This window comes from Pristiophorus japonicus, chromosome 14 (assembly GCF_044704955.1).
Source record: "Pristiophorus japonicus isolate sPriJap1 chromosome 14, sPriJap1.hap1, whole genome shotgun sequence".
NCBI classification, from domain to species: Eukaryota; Metazoa; Chordata; class Chondrichthyes; family Pristiophoridae; genus Pristiophorus; species Pristiophorus japonicus.
Window position 1 is genome coordinate 135,757,025 of NC_091990.1, and position 23,768 is coordinate 135,780,792.

Consider the following 23,768-nt stretch of genomic DNA (forward strand, 5'->3'; position numbering starts at 1 on the left):
GCGTACCATCTTGCCGTCTGAAGGAGGCGGTGGTCCCCGATAGAGTGCACTCTACGCGGGAGTCCTCCCACTATTTATTGGGGACTTGGCCAGGAGGGTGGTGCATGGAGCAGTCCCGTGCAATAAATCTTTAAGCCGGTTCACGGGCTCCCAGGCCGCCTGCAATTTCTGCGGTCTGGAGGAGTCCGTGTTCCATGTTTTTATTGAAAGTGCGAGGTTGCAGCCCCTGTTCCATTATTTAAAGGGGCTGCTCCTCAAATTCTGGTTGCACTTCAGTCCCACACTCCTGATCTTTGGGCACCCTGTGCGGAGGGGAGCGGGTCGGTCCGAAGGTCTCCACATAGGACTGCTCCTGGGCACGGCCAAGGGTGCCATCAGCCGGTCCAGGCAACGGGCGGTCGAGGGGGTCATTCAGCCTGACTGCCTGCCTCTCTTCCGTGCTTACATCCAGGCCAGGGTGTCCCTAGAGATGGAGCACGCGGTGTCCACTGGTACGCTCGCGGACTTCCGTGAGAGATGGGCGCCGGAGGGACTGGAGTGCATCATTACCCCCGGCAACCAAATTTTAATTTGATTTTATATGTTTTAAAGTTTAATTTGTTTTATTGCCGGTTTTAGTGTCCCCCTCCCCTTTTATAGGGGGCACTTGTAAAAATTTCTGCTTTTACTGCCCAAAAAAAACCCCCACAAAAAGCACAAAAAAAACCCCAAAAAAGGGCCTTGAAAAATATTTGGAGTGTCCCCCAGATTAGGGGACACTTGATTTAACTGTTTTATTTTTGTCCAACCAAAAGAGTTGTAGAGGTGTTGAAACTTGCGGGATGTCAGGACCGGCATGCGGGGGCTGCCTGTCTTTTACCAGGAGCTCATCAGGGTCTGGAACAGAGTTGCCACCAAGTGCAGCTCTCCCCCGACTGGAGTGACGGCTGTCCTGCAGGAGCTGCTGCTCAGGAATCCGTACCTCCATGACCGCGGTTTTAGGTGGCAGGCAGGAGAGGGCTGTGGCTGGCGAGGTGACCAGGGTCAGGGACCTGCTCGATGGCGGAGGAGCGGGCTGGATGGCGCCAGACCTGCTGGCACGGCGCCTAAACTGGGACGATGTCAGCCGTGCGGCCGATGCCATTGAGTCGCTAAAAACAGCGCTGGGCCCTGACTCCATTAGGTGTGTCGAGGAGGCTCAAACACGTGGGGAGATCCTGTCCGGACGGAATTCCTGATCGGCGCCAAACCCCGGAACCTCCTTCGGGAGCCGGCACCTCACAACTTGAGCTGCCTCGGGAAAATCCCCTCCGTGCCTTTCAGTTCCGCGCGGAGGGGTTTCCTGTACGGGCTGCTCCTGCACACTCTCAACTTTGCCATCCTCGCCTGCCGTCCGGACACGCCGTGGCGTACCATCTTGCCGTCCGGAGGAGGCGGGGGTCCCCGATGAAGTGCACTCTACGCGGGACTCCTCCCACTATTTATTGGGGACTTGGCCTGGAGGGTGGTGCACGGAGCATTCACGTGAAATAAATTTTTAACCCGGTTCACGGACTCCCAGGCCGCCTGCAATTTCTGCGGTCTGGAAGAGTCCGTATTCCATGTTTTTATAGAATGTGCGAGGTTGCAGCCCGTTCCATCATTTAAAGGGGCTGCTCCTCAAATTCTGGTTGCACCTCAGTCCCACACTCCTGATCTTTGGGCACCCTGTGCGGAGGGGAGTGGGTAGGTCCGAGGGCCGCCTCAAGGGTGCCATCAGCCGGTCCAGGCAGCGGGCGGTTGAGGGGGTCGTTCAGCCTGACTGCCTGCCTCTCATCCTTGCATACATCCGAGCCAGGGTGTCCCTGGAGATGGAGCACGCGGTGTCCACCGGTACGCTCGCGGCCTTCCGCGAGAGGTGGGCACCGGAGGGACTGGAGTGCATCGTCACCCCTGCAACCAAATCTTAATTTGATTTTATATGTTTTAAAGTTTAATTTATTTTATTGCCGGTTTTAGTGTCCCCTCCCCTTTTATAGTGGGCACTTGTATATATTTATGTTTTAGAGCCCATAAAAACACAAAGAACCCCCCCCAAAAAACCCAAAAAAATAACAAAAATGGGCCTGGAAAAATGTTTGGAGTGTCCCCCAGATTGGGGGGCACTTGATTTAACTGTTTAATTTGATTCTCCAATCAAAAGAGTTGTAGAGCTGTTGAAACCTGCAGGGCGTCAGGACCGCCATGCGGGGGCTGCCTGTCTTTTACCAGGAACTCATCAGGGACTGGAACAAAGTCTCCACCAAGCGCAGCTCTCCCCCGTCTGGAGTGGCGGCTGTCCTGCAGGAGCCGCTGCTCAGGAATCCGTACCTCCACGACCGAGGTTTTAGGTGGCAGGCGGACAAGAGGGCTGTGGCTGGCGAGGTGACCAGGGTCAGGGACTTGCTGGATGGCGCCAGACGTGCTGGCACGACGCCTAAATTCTGCCAACGTCCGCCGCGCGGCCGATGCCATCGAGTCGCTAAAAACAGCGTTGGGCCCTGACTCCGTTAGGTGTGTCGAGGAGGTTCAAGCACGTGGGGAGATCCTGTCCGAACTGACCCCCGTCCAGACAGAATTCCTCATCGGCGCCAAGCCCCGAAACCTCCCTCGGGGGCTGGCGCCTCACAACTTGAGCCGCCTCGGGGAAATCCCCTCAGTGCCTTTCAGTTCCGCGCGGAGGGGTTTCCTGTACGGCCTGCTCCTGCACATTCTCAACCTTGCCATCCTCGTTTGCCGTCCGGACACGCCATGGTGCACCATCTTGCCGTCCGGAGGAGGCGGTGGTCCCGATAGAGTGCACTCTACCCGGGAGTCCTCCCACTATTTATTGGGGACTTGGCCTGGAGGGTGGTGCACGGAGCAGTCCCGTGCAACAAATTTTTAAGTTGGTTCACGGGCTCCCAGGCCGCCTGCAATTTCTGCGGTCTGGAAGAGTCCGTGTTCCATGTTTTTATGGAGTGTGCGAGGTTGCAGCCCCTGTTTCATTATTTAAAGGGGCTGCTCCTCAAATTCTGGTTGCACTTCAGTCCCACACTCCTGATCTTTGGGCACCCTGTGCGGAGGGGAGCGGGTCGGTCCGAAGGTCTCCACATAGGACTGCTCCTGGGCACGGCCAAAGGTGCCATCAGCCGGTCCAGGCAGCGGGCGGTCGAGGGGGTCGTTCAGCCTGACTGCCTGCCTCTCTTCCGTGCCTACATCCGGGCCAGGGTGTCCCTGGAGATGGAGCACGTGGTGTCCACCGGTACGATCGCGGCCTTCCACGAGAGGTGGGCGTCGGAGGGACTGGAGTGCATCATCAACCCTGGCAACCAAATTTTAATTTGATTTTACATGTTTTAAAGTTTAATTTGTTTTTATTGCCGGTTTTAGTGTCCCCCACCTTTTAGCCAGGGGGCACTTGTAAAATTTGTGTTTTTCAATGCCCAAAAAAAACAACAACAAAAAGATCACCAAAAGAAAACAAAAAACAAAAAAAAAGGACACTTGAAAAGTGTTTGGAGTGTCCCCCAGGTCAAGGGCACTTGATTTAACTGTTTAATTTTGTTTACAGCAAAAGAGTGTAGAGCTGTTGAAACCTGCGGGGCGTCAGGACTGCCATGCGGGGGCTGCCTGTCTTTTACCAGGAACTCATCAGGGTGTGGAACAGAGTCACCACCAAACGCAGCTCTCCCCCGTCTGGAGTGGCTGCCCTGCAGGAGCCGCTGCTAAGGAATCCGTACCTCCACGGCCGAAGTTTTATGTGGCAGGCGGACGAGAGGGCTGTGGCTGCCGAGGTGACCAGGATCAGGGACTGGCTCGATGGCGGAGGAGCGAGCTGGATGGCACCAGACATGCTGGCAAGGCGCCTATTCCTGGGCCGACGCCCGGCCCACGGACAATGCCATCGAGACATTAAAAACAGCTCTGGGCGCTGACTCTGTTAGGTGTGTCGAGGAGGCTCAAGCACGTGGGGAGATCCCGTCCAAACTGACCCCCATCCGGACGGAATTCCTCATCAGCGCCAAGCCCCAAAACCTCCCTCGGGAGTCAGTGCCTCATAACTTGAGCCTCCTCGGGGAAATCCCCTTTCGTGCCTTTCAGTTCTGCGCAGAGGGGATTTCTGTACAGGCTGCTCTTGCACACTCTCCACCTTGACATCTGTTTTTTATGTATGTAAACTTTACCAGCTGTTAAGACTTGTCAGCAGGGGGCGCACCTGTGGGAGACCCAAGGGTCACCTGCATACTCCGGGCATGCAGGTATAAAAGGCAGTCTACCATGCTGCTTCCTCACTCTGGAGTTGCATTAAAGAGTTCAAGATCACAACAGTTTGAGCTTACAGTATACAGTCTTGTGGAGTTATTCTGAACATAACAATTGGCGATGAGTAACAGATCACGAACTTTCACGTGGTTATGGCTGCCGTTGGTATTCTTGAGAGATTTGTTGAGGGTGATGATTGGGAAGCCTTCCTTCAGCGGCTTGACCAGTACTTCGTGGCCAACGAGCTGGATACGGAAGAGACCATGTTCAAGCGCAGGGCGATTCTCCTCATCGTTTATGGGTCCACGATATATGGCCTCATCAAAAATCTGCTAGCACCGACGAAACCAATGGAGAAGACATATGCGGAGTTATGCACGCTGGTTCAGGAACACCTCAAACTGAAGGAGAGCATCTTAATAGCCAGGTATCGCTTTTACAAGCATCATCGCTCCGAGGGCCAGAACGCGGCGAGCTATGTCGCCGACCTACGATGCCTTGCGGGACCGTGCGTATTTGCTGGATTTTTGGGGGCAATGTTGCGGGACTTTTTCGTGCTTGGAATCGGCCACGGGGTCATTCTTCGCAAACTGCTGTCTACCGAATCCTTAGATGTGAGTAATGCCATCACGATAGCCCAGGTTTTCATGTCCACAAAGGATAACACTAAACAGATATCTTTGCAGCATCGAAGCTCACTGGCAAGTACTGTGCATAAAATAACGCCTTCAGCAGGCAGAACTGTACATGGCAGGGCCTACACGCCTGCAGAGGCCAGACCTAGGATGACTCAGAGTCCGCTATGGGCATGAATGCAAGTCCATTAACACCAAGTTGGCGCTGCGGGGGTAATCATCAGGCCCATCAATGTCGTTTCAAGCACTATGTGTGCGAAGGCTGCGGAACAATGGGGCACCTCCAACGATTGTGTAAACATGCTGTGACTCACCACATGGCAGAGTCGGCAGAAGATGACCGATCCGGCGCAGATCACGCTAAAACAGTGCGAGTAAGAGAGGCAACTCAACCCGAGGCTGAAGAGGAAGTGTATGGGGTACACACCTTCACCACCAAAAGTCCTCCGATAATGTTGAAAGTCAAATTAAACGGCATTCCAGTTTCCATGGAATTGGACACGGGGGGCGAGTAGTCAATTATGAGCCAGAAGGCTTTTGAGAAGCTGAGGCAACAAGGCACAAAGGCCAAAATTAAGCCTGATTCATACCAAGTTGCGCACTTACACCAAAGAGCTCATACCAGTCATTGGCAGTGCAGCAGTGAAGGTATCGTATGATGGAACTGTGCATGATTTATCATTATGGATTGTACCAGGTGATGGCCCAACGCTGTTTGGCGGAAGCTGGCTAGGAAAGATCCAATGGAACTGGGACGACATCAAAGCACTGTCTTCGGTGGATGACGCCTCGTGTGCCTAAGTGCTAAACAAATTCCTGTCGTTATTTGAGCCAGGCATCGGCAACTTCATAGGCACCAAATTGCAGATCCATCTAGTCCCTGATGCATGACCTGTTCATCACAAGGCCCGAGCGGTTCCATATATGATGCAAGAGAAAGTCGAGACTGAGCTGGACAGATTTCAACGAGAGGGGATCATATTGCCAGTCGAGTTCAACAAGTGGGCCAGTCCAATTGTTCCGGTGTTGAAAAGTGATGGGACGGTCAGAATCTGCGGGGACTGCAAGGTAATGAACAATCAGCCGAGTCTCGTTACAGGACCAGTACTCACTACCCAAAGTGGATGACCTGTTCGCAACGCTAGCAGGGGTGAAGTCGTTCATCAAGCTGGATCTAACCTCTGCTTACATGACACAGGAGCTGGTTGAACCCTTGAAAAAATTGACGTGCATCAACACGCACAGAGGACTGTTCATATACCACAGATGCCCCTTTTGGATTGACTCGGCTGTGGCCAGAGGAACATGGAGAGTCTGTTGAAATCGGTTCCATGCACCGTGGTGTTTCAAGACGATATCCTGATCACTGGTCACAACACCACTGAACACTTGCACAACCTGGAAGAGGTTCTAAAGCGACTGGACAGAGTGGGACTCAGGCTGAAACGCTCCAAGTGTGTTTTTCTAGGGAGAAAGATTGTGGCAGACGGCATCAGACCCACGAACTCTAAGATGGAGGCCATCAAGAATGCACCCAGACCACAGAATGTGACGGAGCTGTGTTCGTTCCTGGGACTCCTCAACTATTTTGGTAACTTTCTACCGGGGCTGAGCACTTTGCTGGAACTCTTCATTTATTGCTATACTAGGGTGACGACTGGGTTTGGGGTAAATCTCAAGGAGACAGCCTTTAATAAGGCCAGAAATCTGCTATGCTTTAACAAGTTACTTGTATTGTATGACCTGTGTAAACGTTTAGTACTAGCTTGTGATGCATCTTCGTACGGGGTTGGTTGTGTGTTACAGCAAGCAAATGTGTCAGGCAAACTGCAACCAGTTGCATATGCGTCCAGAAGCTTATCCAAGGCTGAAAGAGCCTACAGTATTGTTGAGAAAGAAGCGTTAGCATGCGTATATGGGGTTAAGAAAATGCACCAATACCTATTTGGACTTCGGCTCAAGTTCGAAGCCGACCAGAAACTGCTCATTTCACTGTTCTCAGAAAGCAAAGGTATCAACACCAATGTTTCGTCCCACATCCAAAGATGGGCATTAACGTTATTTGCGTATGACTATGTAATCCGCCATAGACCCGGCACTGAGAACTGTGCTGATGCCCTCAGTCGGCTACCATTTCCAACCACCGGGGTGGCAATGGCACAACCCTTGCTTCTTGTAATGGATGCTTTTGAGAGCGAGGGGGGGTCACCCATCACGGCTTGTCAGATCAGGACCTGGACTAACCAGGACCCTGTGCTATCACTAGTAAAAAGCTGCGTCCTTAATGGGAGCTGGTCAGCGGTTCCCGGGGAAATGCAAGACGAAATTAAGCCGTTTTACCGACGCAAGGCTAAAATGTCCATCCATTCGGATTGTCACTTATGGGGGAATCGCATAGTTTTGCCAAAAAAAAGCTGGGAAATGTTTATACGCGACCTACACAGTACCCACCCAGGCATAGCCATGATGAAGGCTATCGCCAGGTCGCACGTTTGGTGACCCGGCATTGACTCAGAATTGGAGTCATGCGTACACCAATGTAACACTTGCTCACAGTTGAGCAATGCACCAAGGGAGGCCCCGCTGAGTCTGTGGTCATGGCCCTGCAAACCATGGTCCAGGATCCACGTAGATTTCGCTGGCCCCTTTCTAGGAAAGATGTTCCTAGTAGCAGTGGACGCTTACTCTAAATGGATTGAATGTATATTAATGTCAGCATGTACGTCCACTGCCACCATTGAAAGCCTCCGGGCCATGTTCGCCACCCATGGTTTGCCCGACGTCCTTGTTAGTGATAATGGACCATGTTTCACCAGCTCGGAATTCAACGAGTTCATGACCCGCAATGGCATCAAGCAGGTCAGGTCTGCCCCGTTTAAGCCCGCATCCAATGGTCAAGCGGAACGGGCAGTCCAAACTATCAAGCAGTGCTTGAAACGAGTGACAGACGGTTCCCTGCAGACCCGGTTATCTCAGATTCTGCTCAGCTAACGGACGCGACCCCACTCGCTTACAGGTGTTCCCCCTGCAGAATTGTGAATGAAGCGAGCATTCAAAACCAGGCTGTCCTTAGTCTACCCAGATCTCAATGATCATATAGAAACCTGGCGCCACCGGCATAACATGTACCACAATCGCGCTGCTGTATCGCGTGACATTGAGGTTAATGATCCTGTGTTTGTTCTTAATTATGGTCATGGTCCCAAATGGGTTGCTGGCACTGTTTTAGCCAAGGAGGGGAGTAGAGTTTGTTGTCAAACTTTTGAATGGACAAATGTGCAGAAAGCACTTGGATCAGACCAAACTGCCATTCACTGACAACCAGGAACAGTTTGAAGAGGACATTACCATCATTGATCCACCAACACACACCCAACCAGCAATCGATCTCGCGGTCAACCACGAGGATGAACCCACCATGCCCGACAATCTAATCAGACCAGTCGCGCTGCAGTGCAGCAATGATCTGACCAACCCATGCCAGGACTTCAACTCAGGCGATCAACCCGGGAACGTAAAGCCCCGGATTGCCTCAACTTGTAAATAACTTGTATCTACGACTTTTGGGGGGGGGAGTGATGCTATGTATGTAAACTTTACTAGTGTGTAAGACTTGCCACCAGGGGGCGCACCTGTGGGAGACCCAAGGGTTACCCGCACACCCCGGGCAAGCAGGTATAAAAGGCAATCTACCATGCTGCTTCCTCACTCTGGAGTTACATTAAAGAGACCAAGGTCACAACAGTTTGAGCTTACAGCATACAGTCTTGTGGAGTTAGTCTGAACATAACACCATCCTCGTCTGCCGTCCGATATGCCATGGCGCACCATCTTGCCATCTGGAGGAGACGAGGAGTCCCCAGTGGAGTGCACACTACGCGGGAGTCCTCCCTCTATTTATTAGCGACATGGTCTGGAGGGTGTTGCACGGTTCAGTCTCGTGCAATAAGTTTTTAAGTTGGTTCACGGACTCCCAGGCCGCCTGCAATTTCTGTGGTCTGGAAGAGTCCGTGTTCCATGTTTTTATTGAATGTGTGAGGTTGCAGCCCCTGTTCCATTATTTGAAGTGGCTGCTCCTCAAATTCTGGCTGCACTTCAGTTCCACACTCCTGATCTTTGGGCACCCTGTGCAGAGGAGAGCGGGCAGGTCAGAAGGCCTCCTCGTAGGACTGTTCCTGGGCACGGCCAAGGGGGACATCAGTCGGTCCAGGCAGCGGGTGGTCGAGGGGGTCCTTCAGACCAACTGTCTGCCTCTCTTCCTCAGTTACATCTGAGCCAGAGTGTTCCTGGAGATGGAGCACGTGGTGTCCAACGGTACGCTCGCGGCCTTCCGCGAGAGGTGGGCGCCGGAGGGACTGGAGTGTATCATCACCCCCGGAAACCAAATTTTAATTTGATGTTTTTTGTCTAAAGTTTAATTTGTTTACTTTGCCGATTTTAGTGCCCCCCCCACTCTCTTTTAGCCAGGGGGCACTTGTATAAATTGTGTTTTTAGTGCCCTCAAAACCCCTCCCTCACCAAAAAATCAAAAAACAAGGGGGCACTTGTTTGAAAGTGTTTGGAGTGTCCCCCCGCCCCTTTAATCAGGGGGCACTTGATTTAACGATTGTCCACAACAAAATAGTTGTATAATTTGTGTTTCTGGTGCCCTAAAAAAAAACAAAAAACAAGGGGGCATGTGATTTAATGATTATGTTTTACAGATTATAACAAAATAGTTGTAGAGCTGTTGAAATCTGGGGGGGGGGGGGGGCGGTGTCAGGACCGCCATGCGGGGGCTGCCTGTCTTTTACCAGGAACTCATCAGGATCAGGAACAGAGTCGCCACCAAGCTCAGCTCTCCCCCGTCTGGAGTAGTGGCTATCCTGCAGGAGCCACTGCTCAGGAATCCGTACCTCCACGACCGTAGTTTTAGGTGGCAGGTGGACGAGCGGGCTGTGGCTGGCGAGGTGACCAGGGTCAGCGACCTGCTTGATGCCAGAGGAGTGAGCAGATGGTGCCCGATGTGCTGGCAAGGCACCTATCCTGGGCCGACGTCCGGCGCGCGGCCGATGCCATCGAGTTGCTAAAAGCAGCACTGGGCCCTGACTCCGTTTGGTCTGTCAAGGAGGCTCAAGCACATGGGGAGATCCCGTCTGAACTGACCCCCGTCCGGACGGAATTCCTCATCGGCGCCAAGCCCCGGAACCTCCCTCGGGAGCCGGCGCCTCACAACTTGAGTCTCCTCGGGGAAATCCCCTCCGTGCTTTTCAGTTCTGCGCGGAGGGGTTTCCCGTACGGGCTGCTCCTGCACACTCTCCACCTTGCCATCCTCGTCTGCCGTCCGGACACGCCATGGCGCACCATCTTGCTGTCCGGAGGAGGCGGGTGTCCCCAATGGAGTGCACTCTATGCGGGATTCCTCCCACTATTTATTGGGGACTTGGCCTGGAGGGTGTTACATGGAGCAGTCCCATGCAATAAGTTTTTAAGTCGGTTCACGGGCTCCCAGGCTGCCTGCAATTTCTGCGGTCTGGTGGAGTCCGTAGTCCACGTTTTTATTGAATGCGTGAGGTTGCAGCCCCTCTTCCAATATTTGAAGGGGCTGCTCCTCAAATTCTGGTTGCACTTCAGTCCCACACTCCCGATCTTTGGGCACTCTGTGCGGAGGGGAGTGGGCAGGTCGGGAGGCCTCCTCGTAGGACTGCTCCTGGGCACGGCCAAGGGGTGCCATCAGCCGGTCCAGGCAGCGGAAGATCGAGAGGGTCCTTCAGCCCGACTGCCTGCCTCTCTTCCGCGGTTACATCCGAGCCAGGCTGACCCTGGAGATGGAGCACGCGGTGTCCACTGGTACGCTGGCGGCCTTCCGCGAGAGGTGGGCGCCAGAGGGACTGAAGTGCATCATCACCCTCGGCAACCAAATTTTTATTTGGACCACATGTCTAAAGTTTAATTTGTCTAAGTTTGTCAGTTTTAGTGCCCCCCTACCCTTTTAGCCAGGGGATACTTGTATAATTTGTGTATTGAGAGAGTGGAGAGCACCAGTTCCAACTGTTGCAGGACAGAGAGTGGAGAGCACCAGTTCAAACTGTTACAGGAGAGAGAGTGGAGAGCACCAGTTCAAACTGTTACAGGAGAGAGAGTGGAGAGCACCAGTTCAGACTGTCACAGGACGGGAGAGTGGGGAGCACCAGTTCAAACTGTCACAGGACGGGAGAGTGGAGAGCACCAATTCAAACTGTCACAGGACGGGAGAGTGGAGAGCACCAGTTCAAACTGTCACAGGACGGGAGAGTGGAGAGCACCAGTTCAAACTGTCACAGGACCGGAGAGTGGAGAGCACCAGTTCAAACTGTCACAGGAGCATCCAGTCGTGCCCCCAAAGGAAGTGGAGTGTGGGAAATTGCATTCCGCTTCCATTGAGGGGCGATAAGGTCAATTCTGCGGCGGGAGCAGGACTTCCACGCTAGGGCTGAAATTCCCTGCCCCAGAAGGTTACCGCCCCCAAGGTGGGAGCTTGTGCGGGGAGGCAGAGGGAAGTTGAGGGGAGATGGGGGCGAGGGATGGAGGGGAGAGTGGTGGAGGTGGGGGGCGGAGAAAACCAGGGCGGGGGACAGGAGGGGCCACATTGCAGCGGAGGTCTGGGGCGGGGGGGCGAAATGTGTTGGAGGGGCGGGCCTGGGGGCTCTGTGCCTCGGTGCAGGGAGTGTTCAGAATGGGGTGGACGGGTTGACTGCGCAGATGGCGGTTGATGGATGTGGTGTGGTTGGCATCGCGGAGGCGTGACTCCGGGGTGGCCGGGGCTGGAGGCTCGACATCCGGGGGTGTTCAGCATTTTGGAAGGATTCTGACGGGACGGGGCGGGTTGGGTGCGGGTGGGGGGGGGGGGGGGGGGGTGTTCCCGGTGTTGGGTGGGTCCAGAGCCGGGAGGTGGCACGCTCTTGGGATGGGGGGGTGGGCTGTTTGGGGTTGGGATTGGGAGAGAATTCTTCACTCGGGGAGTTGTTGGCCTGTGGGGTTCCCTACCGCGGAGAGTTGTTGATGCCAGTTCATTGGACGTGTTCGGGAAGGAGTTGGATGTGGTCCTTGCAGCTGGGGGGGTCGGGGGGTGTGGAGGGGGCGTGGGGGGGAGGTGCTGGGGTGGGTGATCAGCATTGATCTTGTTGAATGGCGGTGCAGGCTCGAAGGGCCGAATGGCCTACTCCTGCACCTATTTTCTATGTTTCTATGTTTCTATGTATTTGCTGCCTTCAAAAAACTTGAAATGTTTTTGGAGTGTGCCCCATCCCCCTTAATCAGGGGGCACCTGATTAATGTTTGCAACAAAATAGTTGTAAAGGTGTTGAAACCTGGGGGGTGCAGCAGGTCCGCCATGCGGGTCTGCCTGTCTTTTACCGAGAACTCATCAGGGTCTGGAACAGAGTCGCCATCAAGCGCAGTTCTCCCCCGTCTGGAGTGGCGGCTATCCTTCGGGAGCCGCTGCTCAGGAATCCGTACCCCCATGTTTTAGGTGGTAGGCGGATGAGAGGGCTGTGTTTGTCAAGGTGATAAGGGTCAGGGACCTGCTCAATGGCGGAGGAGAGGGCTGGATGGCTGAAGAGCTGGCACAGTGTCCATTCTGGGCCGCGTCCGGCGCGTGGCCAATGGCATCGAGTCGCTAAAAGCAGCACTGGGCCCTGACTCCGGTGTGTCGAGAAGGCTCAAGCACGTAGGGAGATCCCGTCTGAACTGACCCCAGTCCAGACGAATTCCTCATCGGCGCCAAGCCCCGAAACCTTCCTCGGGAGCCGGCACCTCACAACTTGAGCCTCCTCGAGGAAATCCCCTCCGTGCCTTTCAGTTCTGCGTGGGCTGCTCTTGCACACTCTTCATTTTGTCATCCTTGCCTGCCGTCCGGACACGCCATGGTGCACCATCTTGCCGTCCGGAAGAGGCGGGGGTCCCCAATGGAGTGCTCTCTACACGGGAGTCCTCCCTTTATTTATTGGGTACTTGACCTGGAGGGTGTTGCACGGTGCAGTTCCATGCAATAAGTTTTTAAGTCGGTTCACGGACTCCTCGGCCGCCTGTTATTTCTGTGGTCTGGAGGAGTCCGTGTTGCATGTTTATGTTGTATTTGTGAGGTTGCAGCCCCTCTTCCAATATTTGAAGGGGCTGCTCCTCAAATTCTGGTTGCACTTCTGTCCCACATTCCTGATCTTTGGGCACCCTGTGCGGAGGGGAGTTGGCAAGTCGGAAGGCCTCCTTGTCGGACTGCTCCTGGGCGTGGCCAAGGTGTCCATCAACCGGTCCAGGCAGCGGGCGGTCGAGGGGGTCATTCAGCCCGACTGCCTGCCTCTCTTCCGCGGTTACATCCGAGCCAGGGTGTCCCTAGAGATGGAGCACACGTTGTCCACCAGGATGCTCACGGTTTTCCGCGAAAGTGGGTGCCGGAGGGACTGGAGTGCATCATCACCCCCGGCAACCAAATTTTAAGTTGATCCATTACGTCCAAAGTTTAATTGGTTTAATTTGTTGGGTTTAGTGTTGTCCTTTAATCAGGGGGCACTTGATTTACTGTTCAACTTTAAAATAGTTGTGGAGCTGTTGAGTTAGGAGTGGCTTAGCTAGTCATGTGATGTTCACAAGTCTCAATAAAACCCCAGCCAGTTGGGTTAAGTGATCCATGATGAGGCAGATAGTTGTGAGCCTGGTGGATGAACTGGTAATGTGCAGTGTGATTGTTAAATCTTTGCTAATAAACCAACTAGTTCTTAATAGCAATGTATTGCTATGAATTCTTCAGCAAAGAACCCATAAAGCAAATATATTACAGTGTGTATCAGAGTTTGTGTTGATATTTATTGTGCTGGACTCAAAGAAACCTTTCAAGATTGTAATTATTACTTTTATTTCCTTACAAAATTAGCACCACAGGAGTAAAGCTAGTAATAGTTGTTTTAACAAACATAGCACCAAAATTATATTTGCAAGCAGACCCTTTAAAACTTATTTGTGCAACAAATGTTACACTTAAAGCAGTAACACCAAAGAATCATTGGAGCTAAAATGACAAAATAGCTACAGATCAAACAAACTTCCTCGGTTTCTGCACAGTAGGCTTTTTAATGATGGTTCCTGTTTATACAATAGTGTTTATTGCACTTTAAATGTGTCTTACACTGGCCTACTGTATTCTGAGAATCTTCTGCAATTTACAACATAGTAGCATCATTAGACCACATGGCATTTCTATTAGATCTTTTGTTAAATAAGAAAATGAACATAGTTTTATTTAGCAAGAAAGAATTCAAGCTTGGTGCAAGCAGGCAATACATTGCTAATGCAGAGTTGGCTTTTGACCCACTATTTGTTTTATGCTGCGTATATAATCCATACAATGATGTCTGATATCTTTGTACAATAATAAGTCTAAAATAAGCTAGATTTTAGAATGCATAAATATTTCTATGACCCCCAATGTTAAATTCTAAAATGTTGCATTGTCAATCATTTCAAAGTCTAGAATTACTGCAGAAAATCTTGCAGTTTCAATCAAACAGTCGCTTCAGAAAGCTCTTCTTCATTGGCGTCCTTTTCAGTATTGCTGGGGATTTCTTACGCGGGGATTTTATTGGCGTTCGCTTTATCTGTTTTTTCTTCTGTGGAGTTTGAATTCCTCTGTCAATATGATGCTCATTGCAAAAATACTTTGTGTTCTCCTGAGAAAACTGAATCAGTTGTGATTCTGAGAGATCCATGCACTGGGCATGTACCCAGTGCCCATTATCTCCTCCATTGGAGCAAAAGATCATAGCAGGTTTATTGAGCTCTGTGGAGTAATAAGGCACCCAGATGTTGATATTCATATTACAGGTGGCACTGCATTTAATCCAGTAACCTTCCTCATCACCATTATCCAAGTTCTCTACATCATCAGAGCCATCAGCTTGCACTTCAAAGTGAAATTCTTCTGAATCTTCAAATGTGCTGCACTCCTCCGGATCAGTAAAGGATTCCTGGCTGGCAGAAACTTGGCTTTCTTCCTCTAAATGTCCAAAATTTGCTACATAGAAGTAGTTTGCCTCAGCTGTATCTTGCTTGTTTTCTCCAGGAATGCCGATTAACACTGTACTATTTCCCATGTCACTACCAAACCAGGTTTTGCTTGCTTTAATATCATTGGCCCATGCTGGGGGCTCCTTTTCCAAAATCTGAATGTTGTCATTCTCCAAAATGATGGTGTTACAAATCATTCGCTTCTGGCTGTCGGATTCATAACCACCAACAATTATGAATTCATCTTTACCAGTCTGGGTCACTATTGCACTTGATACAGAGATACCACCCTGCAGTATTGCACAGTTTACGCTTGGATAGTTCCCTAACAGATTAACATTTAGACTAAGCAATCTTGTAGGGCGATGATTGGTTTCAATGGAATGCCCACCTAATATGTAGACAGTGTCATTTTTTGCAATGGAGACATGGAATGAAAACCCATCTTCTATTTCTGGAAGCATGTGGGATGTGCAATGGCCGGTGTTTATATCAATCAGAAAAACCTGTGGAAAACAATCCTCTACACTGTTCCAGTTTTCTGTGGTTCTTTGCCCTGGAGGCCGGTAACATCTACCCCCAAACAAGACACACGTGGTTTGTCCCTTGCTCTGAATCACACTGATGGTGTGACCGTATCTTCCTTGGGGGACATCTCCTTTTAAGTTTTTTTCAATGCAACGAAGGGATGTTCTCTTGTTACCAACATTGCTGTCAACCATCATGAGGTAAAGTAAATTGTGCAATTCATTATTTGGAGCTCTCCCACCGTGAATGAGGTAAAACGGGCTCTTTGTTTCTGAGGGATCTGAGTAATGAGTTATTGCAGGGCAACGCAGCGGGGGAAGATAGCATGAGTCAGACGAGAATGAAACGGCTTTCAGTTTGAGAATGTGATCTTTGAGATGAAGAAGAAAAACACCTGTACAGCAGGATCTTTTAGGCCACCCTTTCTGGCCGAAAAGAAAGATTTCACCATGAAAATTCAATAAGGAGAATCCCGGACGTATAAGGCCTGTATTGCTGCTATCTGAAACCATTTGTAGGGACATTGCTGCAGTGGGAAGCAGAGAGTACTTCTGAAAGGAAAATAAATATAAAATAATATTAGAAATGAAAGATTTAAAGCAAAATTAATGATCACAGATGAAGGAGAACTAACCACTCTACAACTCTTTGATAGTGTATAAATGCTACTTTTTGGCTATAATTTGTCTGATAAGTCAACGATTAAAAATGACCTTTTTATATTTCAAAATTCAATTACTTTGGGTTGATGAAATCCTTTTACGTTGTTAAATGCTGAACACATTGCAGTTCATTGATTTAAAAACAAAGTCAATTATTTGTAATGCACAAACTGTAATTGCTCCCAACATTGTTACAGCAGGTGAGTTTCAATAAATCTTCATTCAGCCCACTTTGGTTCTTTTCAATTCCACCTCAGGATATGTTTCTGTTTTTGTGTATTGTTCTTTCTTTGGAACATTGGGGGTTGGGGGGGTGGGGGGTTGTAAAAATGACAATAAAACTCTCAAACTGTAGAGTCATGTTATTAAAGATCCTGATGTAATGTATTTGCTTCATGGGTTCTTTGCTTAACAATTCATAGCAACACAGTTGGTTTATTAACAAAGGTTTAACAATCACACTACACATTACCCGATCACCCACTAGGCTCACAACTGCATATCTCATCGTGGATCACCTAGGCTCAACTGACTGGGGTTTTACTGAGTCTTGTGAACATCACATGACTGGCTAAGCCACTGGCAATGCAACAGCTCTACAAACCTGTGAGCATACATTACACGTGATATGGGTTGAACATGCATCAGCTGGCGACTACAGCCTAGAAATTGGCTTGCGGCAGCAGGCCAGTGCGAAATGGGTACAGAAAACAATCCCTGCACCGGGATGGGTAGATGAGGCTGACGAGCTGCAGATCCCTGCTGGACATCACTAGGCTCGCAGTCAAAGAGGATTTGAATTTCAGGCTGCTGTGTTGTAGGTAGCGGTCCTCGGGTAGGTCCTAGGAGAGGGGCAAGAGGAATCGTGGAGGGGGCAATGTAGAGAGCGGAGAATTGATTGGGAGGGAGGGGGGCAAACGGGGGAGGGGAGGAAGCTTTCAGGATGGAGGGGGGTGACTCAGAGAGGGGGAGGCAGTGATCGGGAAAGGGAAGGAGCTAATCGGGAGGAGGAGCCCAGCAGCAGCCTGTGGGTTTAATGTGGAGCTGGGAGGAGCCTGCCACATTGGAGTCTTAGGTGCCCGTTTCGCGCCTGCAAAGCAGCTATGGTTTATCGAATTTCTAGGTTCACTTGTCGACTGCAATTTGAAAAAAAATCAACTTTTAGCAATAAACAGTGATTTAAGTCTAAAAGTAGCATTCCTAGAAAACCTGTAACTTTAGATTGATTTTGCTTTAACATATGCTGTGTTGTCGCCTCTTAAGCGCGTACACACCTTTCCTGCAACTTCATTTTTACAAGTTTCTGCCTTGATACAGCTACAATCAAAGTCACAAATGACATATTCGGTGACTGTGACATGGTACATTGTCCCTCCTCACCCTTCTTGACCACTGTGTAACCTCTGACATGGTTGACTACACACTCCTACTCCAACGTCCCACCTTCATTGCCCAACTGATTGGGACAGCCCTCACTTGGTTTCACTCTTAACTATCCAATCACCAGCAATGGTTTCTCGTCCAGCCCCACACCATTGCCTCTAAGTCCCCCAAGCATCTATTCTATTCTTGGCCACCTCCTCTTCCTCATCAATGTGCTGTCCCTCGGCGAAATCATCCGAAGATATAGCATCAGGTTTCACATTTTGCTAACAATACCCAGCTCTACCACTACACCACCTCTCAACCCCTGCTCTACCTCTGTGTTGTCAGTTTGCTTGTCTGACATCCAGTCCTGGATAAGCTGCAATTTTCCCTAGTTAAACAGTGGGAAGACCAAAGCCACTGTCTTCAGTCCCTTGCCACAAACTCCATTCCCTAGCCACCGATTACATCCCCATCTCTTGCCACTGCCTTTGGCTGAATCAAACTGTTTGCAACCTCATTGTCCAATTTGACCCTGTGCTGAACTTTCAATCCCATATCCTCTCTATTATCAAGACCATTTACTTCCACCTCTTAATATCACCCTTCTCCGCCCCAGCCACAGCCCATCTGCTGCTGAAACCCTCATCCATGCTTTAATTACCTCCAGATTCGACTATGCTCTCCTTGCCAGCTTTCCATCTTCCACCCTCTGTAAACTTGAACTCATCCAAAACTTTGCTGCCTGAAACCTAACTCGCACCACGTCCATCCAGTTCATCCATCACCCTGTGCTCGCTGATCAATATTGGCTCCTGGTTCTGCAACATCTCATCCCGGTGTTTAAATCCCTCCATAGCCTAGCCTCTCCATATCTTTGTAACCTTCTTCAGACCTACAACCCTCTGAGAACTCTAACTCCTCCAATTTTGGCGTCTTGTAAATCCCCAATTGCCTTTATCCCAACATTGGCAGCCGTGCCTTCAGCTGTCTCGGCTCTAAGCTCTGGAATTTCCTTCCTAAACCTCTCTGCCTCACTACCTCTCTCCTCCTTTAAGAAAGAAAGACTTGCATTTATATATCGTGTTTCATGACCTCAGGACATCCCGATAGCCTTTCACAGCCAATATAGTACCAAAGCTCCTTAAAACCTACCTCTTAGACCAAGCTTATGATCATCTGTTCTCTAATAGTGCTCCTATGAAGTGCCCTGGGACGTTTTCCTGCATTAAAGGCACTATATAAATGCAAGCAATGGGAAGATTGGTGTACAGTGGCCCAAACCTTGCTGGAGCAGTGCATCTTACTGCATGCGCCATTAGTTAGACTTTTTCCTGCACCCTTCAGCTTGAAAATGTTTTGCCCTGTAAATGCGAGCTGATAACGGCACAAGGAGGGCAACAGGGCATCTGGGACTTTAGTGAATGACGGTACCAACAGTGTATCTCCTTAACCAATGAGATTTAAGGATTGAGAAAGAAACAGAAATGACGGAGAAGGAAGGTGAATTAGAGTCAAATCAGGTACAGAGAAAGAAATAGAGATGGAAAGAAAGATTGAATTAAGTGAGAGAGGAAAAAAGGAGACAGAAATGAAAAGAAAGAAAAAAATTATTATTTTTTTTTAAATCTCCAGGATTATTTACTGCATACAGCTCTGAAGAGGTTGAGTGGCATTGCATTAACAATGATCACATAAGGGTACTTACGCTGTTAAGTACTATCCCTAACTTTCTGTGGCGAGTTTAATTTGAGGTTAATGTGCAAATCCAAAAAGTTCTTAAAAATAATGGGGAGGTTGAAGGCATGCTGCCGCCTGTGCGAGAAAAATGGCAGAAATCGACCAGCACGTCATGACGATTCGCAACTCATGGGCTATCTCCGCTTCGCCTGAACTTGCTGGCTGATTTTATATATATAGAATTATCTCAAATTTAGAGTCCAGAAGCAGGCCATTCGGCCCAACTGTTCTATGTCAGCCTTTATGCTCCACATGAGCCTCATCCCACTTTACTTCAACTAATCCTTTTAGCATATCATTTTATTCCTTTCTCCCCCATGCTTATCTAGTTTTCCTTTAAATGAATTATGCTTTTTGCCTCAACTACTCCTTGTGGTAGCAAGTTCCACATTCTTTGGGTAAAGAAGTTGCTCCTAGAATTATAGAATGATACAGAACAGAAGGAAACTATTCAGCCCATTGTGCCGGTGCCAGCTCTTTACCTGTGGCCCTGAAACTTTTCCCGTCAAGTATTTATCCAATTCCCTTTTGGAAGTTACTATTGCATCTGCTTCCACCACACTTTCAGGCAGTGCATTCCAGATCACAACAACTCGCTGCATAAAATGTAGGTTTCCTCATGTCGCCTCTGGTTCTTTTGACAATCACCTTAAATCTGTATCCTCTGGTTACCGAGCTTCATGATTTGCGCATCAATAACGGCGGTGAACAGGCAGCAGGAGCGTGCGGCAAACCAGTCCCACCCACTCTTCCCTCGACGAATGTCTGTCCCACCTGTGACAGGAACTGTGGCTCTCATATTGGATTGTTCAGCCACCAAAGAACTCACTTCAGGAGTGGAAGCAAGTCTTCCTCGATTCCGAGGGACTGCCTACGATCATGATGATGAATTTGCCCATTATTTTGCCAGCACGATATGGACCGATATGTAAGAGTATAGATTGGTGTGTAATATGTAAGAATGGGGAGGCTGATGTATGAGTAAGAGTAAGAGTGACAGTGTATGAATGTGTACCAATGACAGTGCTCATCCTCTTATTCAAAGCTGGCTTGTTTACTATGGATTTGAATTTACAGCAAAACCACATTTTAAACTGTATCTGCCGCGATATTTGTGGGATTAGTTATTCGGGAGCGCTAATAATAACATATTCAAGACTATGTGATGTTATAGGAGAATTACATGACATATGTGCTTCCCTCCCTCCCTCTCACATTTGGTTGGGGAACCAAGGCCAGTAGGGAATGTTTCCTCGGGGGCCCAATTCCAATGGGAGGAAAGCGGCGCCTGGCTTTACGGGAGTTGTAGTTCCCCGGGTCCTGTTGGGCAGCGGGAGGGTGTGCACTACAACTCCCAGCGTGCGCAGCGCCGGACGCTCGGCGTTGCTAGGGACCAGGAGAAGGAGCGAGGCTGAAGACAGCGTCAGCCCAGTAAGTACAACCTGATCGAAGTGGCAGTGCTGAACCTCGCTACAACTATTTAACATTCTAGCAACTGGTTCTTAACAGCAAGCTGTAACTTAGTGCGGTCCGTGCCATCTTAAACCCCTCGCCTGCAGCAACTCCTGCAGGAATACAGTCACCCGTGGGTGTCAGGCTGGCCTGGGGTGCCCACCCACACTCTCTGCCTACCCCGCACATGCACAGTGGCACCTGGAATAAGTACCAGAGGGCACCTGGTGCTAGTGGAACCATACCCGACTAGGAGCCTCTGCCACAGTTAAAGGGTATGACCCAGCCCAGATTCAATTTTTTGCAAAAAATCCCGTGGGTTGCAGTGAGCTCCATGTGGTCGCTATCAGCCAGGAATCATCGTAGAATCATAATTTTACTGTACAGAAGGAGGCTTTTTTGGAAAATTATGCCTGTACTGGTTTTCTGAAAGAGAAATCCAGTTCCTCTCAGTTCCTTGCACTTTCCCTGGATCTTTTTTTTCTTTTTCAAATATTTATTTACTTTTTACCATTTAATGTATGTATCCTGTCTATTCTTTTTACCAACATGTATCACCTTACATATCTCTATATTAGATTTCATCCAACATTCATAGATAGAAATTTATAGCACGTAAAAGAGGCCATTTCAACCCATCGTGTCCGCGCTCTTCGACAAAGAGCTATCCAGCCTAATCCCACTTTCCAGCTCTTGGTCTGTAGCCCTGTAGGTTACAGCACTTCAGGTGCATATCCAAGTACTTTTTAAATGTGGTGATGGTTTCTGTCTCGACCATCCTTTGTTCCAGACCCCACCATCCTCGGGATGAGAACATTTCCCCTCAAATCCTCTCTAAACCCTCTACCAATTACTTTAAATCTATACCACTTGATTGTTGACCCCACTGCTAAGCGAAATAGATCCTTCTTATCTACTCTATCTAGGCCCCTCATAGTTTTATACACCTGAAGTCTCTCCTCAGCTTCCTCTGTTCCAAAGAAAACAAACCCATCCTATCCAATCTTTCCTCATAACTAAAATTCTCCAGTCTAGGCAACATCCTAGTAAATTACCTCTGTACCCTCTCTAATACAATCACATCTTTCCTGTAATGTGGTGACCAGAACTGCACACAGTACTCTAGCTGTGGCCTAATTAGTGTTTTATACAGTTCAAGCATAACCTTCCTGCTCTTGGTTTCTATGCCTCGGCTAATAAAGGCAAGTATTCTGTATACTGAGTATAATGTTGGAAAGTGTGAGGTTATGCACTTTGGCAGAAAAAAAATCAAGGAGCAAGTTATTATTTAAATGGAGAAAGATTGCAAAGTGCTGCAGTACAGCGGGACCTGGGGGTCCTGGTGCATGAAACACAAAAGGTTAGTATGCAGGTACAGCAAGTGATCAGGAAGACCAATGGAATCTTGGCCTTTATTGCAAAGGGGATGGAGTATAAAAGCAGGGCAGTCTTGCTACAGTTATACAGGGTATTAGTGGAATACTGCGTACAGTTTTGGTTTCCATATTTAAGAAAGGATATACTTGCTTTGGAGGCAGTTCAGAGAGGGTTCACTAGGTTGATTCCGGAGATGAGGGGGTTGACGTATGAGGAAAGGTTGAGTAGGTTGGGCCTCTACTCATTGGAATTCAGAAGAATGAGAGGTGATCTTATCGAAATGTATAACATTATGAGAGGGCTTGACGAGGTGGATGCAGAGAGGATGTTTCCACTGATAGGGGAGACTAGAACTAGAGGGCATAATCTTAGAATAAGGGGACTCCCATTTAAAACTGAGATGAGGAATTTCTTCTCTGAGGGTTGTAAATCTGTGGAATTCGCTGCCTCAAAGAGCTGTGGAAGCTTGGTCATTGAATAAACTTAAGACAGAGATGGACAGTTTCTTAAACGATAAGGGAATAAGGGGTTATGAGGAGCGGATGGGGAAGTGGACCTGACTCCATCATCGGATTAGCCATGATCGTATTAAATGGCGGAGCAGGCTCGAGGGGCCACATGGCCTTCTCCTGCTCTTATTTCTTATGTTCTTATACCTTCTTAATTACCTTATCTACCTGGCCTGCGACCTTCAGGGATCTGTGGACATGTACTCCAAGGTCCCTCTGATCCTCTACATTTCTCAGTGTCCTACCATGTATTCCCTTGCCTTGTTAATCCTCCCCAAATGCATTACCGCACACTTCTCCGGATTGAATACCATTTGCCACTGTTCTGCTCACCTGACCGGTTCATTGATATCTTCCTGCAGTCTACAACTTTCTTCTTCATTATCAACCATATGGCCAAATTTTGAGTCATCTGCAAACTTCTTAATCAAACCCTACATTGAAGTTTAAATCAATGATATATATATACCACAAAAAGCAAGGGACGTAGTACTGAACCTTGTAGAAGCCCACTGGACATAAATCTATTCAGTTTACTAACCAGTCTTTGTCCACCTGAAGCCCTTTCCAGGACATAGATCTTTCCAAGGTTAACCATGCTTCCAATTTTAATGTTGGAAATTGATGACATGCCTCTATGCATTACAGACCAATGCACATCACTCTTAAATCCCCAGTCAAAAAAAAAACATTAACCATGACTTTGTTTTCTGTCCCATCTTATGCATGTGGTCACATTCCCTTCAACACCATGTGCCTTAATCTTATCTAGAAGTCTCTTATTGGACTGTTCAGCCACCTAAGGACTCATTTTAAGAGGGACTGCCTATGATGATCAAATTCCTTTGAAAATCCCCATCCGCTGCAATTTCTCTATCAATACACTATTATTTCCCCACACCACTTGATTTAATTTGTCAGATATGACTTGCTTTTCACAAATCTGTCTTTCTAGGTTAGTATTCTATCTTGTTTTCATGGCAAGTCGAAGCTTACCCCATCTACTGTTAGGCAGACTGGTCTATAGTTATCTAGTTTATCCCTTTCTTACCTTTTGAACATGTGTATTACATTGTGAATACTCCTGTCCTTCGGCACAACCAAATATCCTTAGATGTTTGGAAGACTGTGATCAGAGCCTCTGTTGTTTCCTCTCTGACTTCCCGATACATTCAAGGATACATGCCATCAGGGCCCTGTGTGTTTTCCACTTTAGAGTTACACTATTTTTTCAACACTAC

The 23,768-nt window shown here is 48.9% G+C and overlaps 2 protein-coding genes across 5 annotated transcripts in view; one reads left to right on the plus strand and one right to left on the minus strand.

Moving 5' to 3' along the window:
• Window positions 1–14,386: 14,386 nt before the first annotated feature.
• Window positions 14,387–19,879, minus strand: rag2 (recombination activating gene 2). Its single transcript, XM_070898626.1, has 2 exons — window positions 19,838–19,879; window positions 14,387–15,973 (listed from the first exon to the last, which is right to left on the minus strand). The coding sequence occupies exon 2, from the start codon at window positions 15,944–15,946 to the stop codon at window positions 14,387–14,389; it is 1,560 nt and encodes a 519-aa protein (XP_070754727.1). The 5' UTR covers window positions 15,947–15,973; window positions 19,838–19,879.
• Window positions 19,880–20,548: 669 nt separating this feature from the next.
• iftap (intraflagellar transport associated protein) overlaps window positions 20,549–23,768 on the plus strand; it is a 100,780-nt gene continuing 97,560 nt past the window's right edge. For all 4 annotated transcript variants that reach the window (XM_070899657.1, XM_070899654.1, XM_070899655.1 and 1 more), the window contains exon 1: window positions 20,549–20,620. The gene's annotated coding sequence lies outside the window, so the exon portion shown is untranslated. The remainder of the gene's footprint in view (window positions 20,621–23,768) is intronic.

Excerpts from the sequence above, each read along its gene's own strand:
- rag2 (XM_070898626.1), bottom strand. The coding sequence starts at position 15,946 with ATGTCCCTACAAATGGTTTCAGATAGCAGCAATACAGGCCTTATACGT.